The sequence below is a fragment of the Rhagoletis pomonella genome, unplaced genomic scaffold (genome assembly GCF_013731165.1).
Source record: "Rhagoletis pomonella isolate Grant_MI unplaced genomic scaffold, Rhpom_1.0 Rhpom_scaffold_00008, whole genome shotgun sequence".
In the NCBI taxonomy this organism is placed as follows: Eukaryota; Metazoa; Arthropoda; class Insecta; order Diptera; family Tephritidae; genus Rhagoletis; species Rhagoletis pomonella.
In genome coordinates, this window is record NW_023458562.1 from 31,143,751 (window position 1) to 31,147,338 (window position 3,588).

Consider the following 3,588-nt stretch of genomic DNA (forward strand, 5'->3'; position numbering starts at 1 on the left):
AAAGAGCCAATTAAAGTTTTAGCACTTGACAATTTTGTAGGGAAAATTTTTAAGCTCTCAAATTATGACTGCTTTGTAAAGATTTAGTAAGGATTTGAGTGAGAAATGTGCCACTCTTCAATAGTAAGGATTGCCCACTTCGGTTTGCTGACAAATGTCACACTTGCACCCCCTGGTTACCTGAAATTATAAAGTTGTGTCGTTATTGCCGAGTACCATCGATATATAAGCACGTATGTATATTTGGGTTTAAGTTAATTTTTTTACCGTCGCAATTATTGCGAATCAGTTCTCTATTCAAATGAATGATTCATTAAAGTGGAAAGCAATCAAAATGAAACTGAAAAAGTAAAAGTAATTTCATTTTTAAAACTAAATAAATTAGCGCTAGTTAATTACCATTAACATAAGCCTTTGAATATACGTAAATATTTATTTATGTTTATTTATTAACTAATATATTAAGGAATACATAGTATGTAAGCCTATTACTTAGGTACTGTACATTTTTATGGGAGTAACCAACTAGAGAAGGTAGATAATGGAATGTCATGCTTGGAAATATCAATGCTCGTTGGAAGCATGCCATTAATTCGGCTAGAATACATATTTATGTATATGGGGAGTTCCATACCAAAGTCGACGAGGTTGAAACTTCATGTGTTTGATTTGTATCAAAATTTAATAGTAATATCTCGAGAACGGGGCGAGGAAAAAATTTGAAAAAAATCACACATACACATCAAAATTTTCTATGAAAAGAAATATTCTTAAAATTTTGTTTTTCTTGAAAAATTCTTCACATACAAATTTTTTGAAAAAAAAATTTGTTTTTGAAAATATGCCACCTCAAAAAAATTAAAAAAATCACAATGGTAGCGCTGAGTATTGCGCAATATTTAATTATAGTATCATGGGGTGCACTCTACAATAATTTGAGTTATGAATTTTTTTTTTAACCGAAGTTAAGTAAAATGAGTACATTACGAATTTACAAATTTTTTAAGTTTTGCAGCTTATTAAATTTTAGTATGATAAAGTTTTAAGCGATTACAAAACTGGCGCTAATTTTTTTTTCATTTTCTTTGAAAACGTGTAAAAAGGCGTCAGCATAAAAAATATTAAACATCAACGCGATTTTGCAGTAGCTTAAAAAAAATTAAAAAATTTGTAAATTTGCAATGCACTCATTTTACTCAACGTCCGTGTAAAAAAAAAATCATAACTCCAATTATTGAAGAGTCCACCCCATAATACTACACTTAAATATTGCGAAATACTCAGAGCTACCATTGTGATTTTTTTTTCAATTTTTGTTGAGATGGTATATTTTCAAAAACTAATTTTTTTATCAAAAAATTTGAATGTAAAAAATTTTTCAAGAAAAAAAATTTTTTTAATATTTCTTTTCATAGAGAATTTTGATGTGTGTATGTGTGATGTTTTCGCAAATTTTCACATGAAGTGGGGGCTCACACCATCCATTCTGGTATGGAACGCCGCATATACATACTATGCACACACATGTACATACATATCTAAGCCTCTGCCTGAAAATTCTCCATTACTGGAGAAAAGAAACAAACAAATATTAACAAAAAATGAATTAAAATACGGAAGATAACGAATATTAAAACCGTAGACAAAAATACGCAGGGCCACAATGGGAAATTGAGTTAGAGCATCTCTGAGCTCAGTTGATCTGTACGTTTCTGGAATCGCTGTTCACCATCCCGGTATCCATATGACCACATCACGTCTCGATCGATTTCGAGATATTCAGAAACAACGTATTTATGATCTGCTTTACTTTTTAGATACATACATAGCTAAATGAAGAATGAAAAAAGCACAAAATTTTGTAAGCGCTCCTTTAAGTCACGCCCGCATGCACCCTGAATGCGATCTTGGATCTATTTCCGCTTGATCGAATTGCACCGAGGGGATGTTTTCGCAGAAGTAAGACTCAAAGAATTTCTGAGCATTCAGGTATTCAGAAGGAGGCAGCACGGAAGCTAACTCAGCGACATAGAGAGAACAAACGTGACTTTATCTGGTGTGACAGTCAGGTAGATCTCAAAGCTTTACACTCACATAAAGACAATGCAAATTCCCTTACTCTCATCCCGATAATCCCGATTAATCTGACTAATACAGGTGGTTGAATGCATGAATATTAAGATGAATTTTGAAAGGGGCGAATTTGCAAGGTAAGATGCGATGACATCCTTCTAAAAAAAACACGGTCGATAAATTAATGGCTCATTTTTAACGATATTTAAGAAATCACACGGCTCATTTAGCCAATGAACGAGAAAACTCTTAAATTACGACCCTTTAAGAAACAGGCTGTAACCCGGAATTTACAATTTTTAAATTCAAGAACTAAAAAGAAAACATTATTAAAAATTACTAACTTTTCCATTTCCTATTTACCTAAATTATTTCTTAAAAATTCTCGACAGCCGGATTCGCATCCACGGATGTCTAAAATTCGACATTCGCAAAATCCCTATAAAGTAGTTTCTTTCACAAAGCAAAATCATCGGTATTATGGACTGTAATTTTGCGTTTAATCAGCAAAAATTATTTACAAAATTGTTCACTAATTAAGCAACAACGTTTATAATTAGTGCATAATATATGTTTTGTGTAAATTAAAAACAGATTAAGGCTTATTTGAAAATCAAAAAATTATCGAGTGTGAAGTACATATGGAATACAATAAGTATAGGCAGCCGTGGCAGTGACAAAATCATGCTGCGGAACTAAACAAATTTACTCTAATGATAAGATCAGCAAAAAAAGGTTGGCCAATTAAAAGCGCGCAAAAATGTATAAAAGAAAAGTTTTACAATTTAGCAAAAAAAAAAAGTAAAAATACATATGTAAATTTACGTGTAAAATCCCAACTTAATCAAAAGCTAATGGCATGACTAGCGAGAATGTTGACATCAAAATTTAGTATAAATGCGAGCACATCACAGTAATTCGAACAGCAGCATTCTACAGTTCGCAGAGTAAACATCTCTAAAAAGTATTTTTCCGCAAACAACAAATTTTTTAAACAAAATGAAGTCCTTCATAACCATTGCGTTCGTGCTGATATCCAGCGTTGTTGTAATGGTAAGCAAAAAAAAAATAAAAAATTTAAAACGAAAATTAATATTCGTTCTTCCCAACGTAGTGCGAGCCACCCAATCCACAGATGCGCCAATACATCGAGGACTGCAATAAGGAGCACAATGTTTCTCCAAAGGATTTCCATGAATTCAATGAGGGCAAATTATCCTCACCTTCGGAAGACTTAAAATGCTCCATTCATTGCTTCATGGTCAAGCAGGGTTCTATGGATGAAGCGGGTACCTTCAAGCCGGACGTAGCCAAAACTGGTATGCCCAATGACGATAAGTTTGCTGCAGCTGTGGATGCTTGCAAGGATAAAACTGGTTCTTCGGCGTGTGAAACAGCTTTCAAAATCACTCAATGTTTAATATCGCACAAGTAAATTGGAGCGTGTGACTTATGGCGATTTCGGTTCTACAAAAAATGTTGCCTTCTCCTCGTTCTCTTCTTAGTGTTTGTGCG

The 3,588-nt window shown here is 33.1% G+C and overlaps 1 protein-coding gene across 1 annotated transcript in view; it reads left to right on the forward strand.

Moving 5' to 3' along the window:
- Nucleotides 1-2,934: 2,934 nt before the first annotated feature.
- The window catches only part of LOC118745162 (general odorant-binding protein 56h-like), a 996-nt gene continuing 342 nt past the window's right edge, over nucleotides 2,935-3,588 (forward strand). The window contains exons 1-2 of the mRNA XM_036478685.1: nucleotides 2,935-3,126; nucleotides 3,188-3,549. Coding sequence (XP_036334578.1) covers nucleotides 3,073-3,126; nucleotides 3,188-3,508 — 375 coding nt within the window. The 5' untranslated portion in view covers nucleotides 2,935-3,072 and the 3' untranslated portion in view covers nucleotides 3,509-3,549. The remainder of the gene's footprint in view (nucleotides 3,127-3,187; nucleotides 3,550-3,588) is intronic.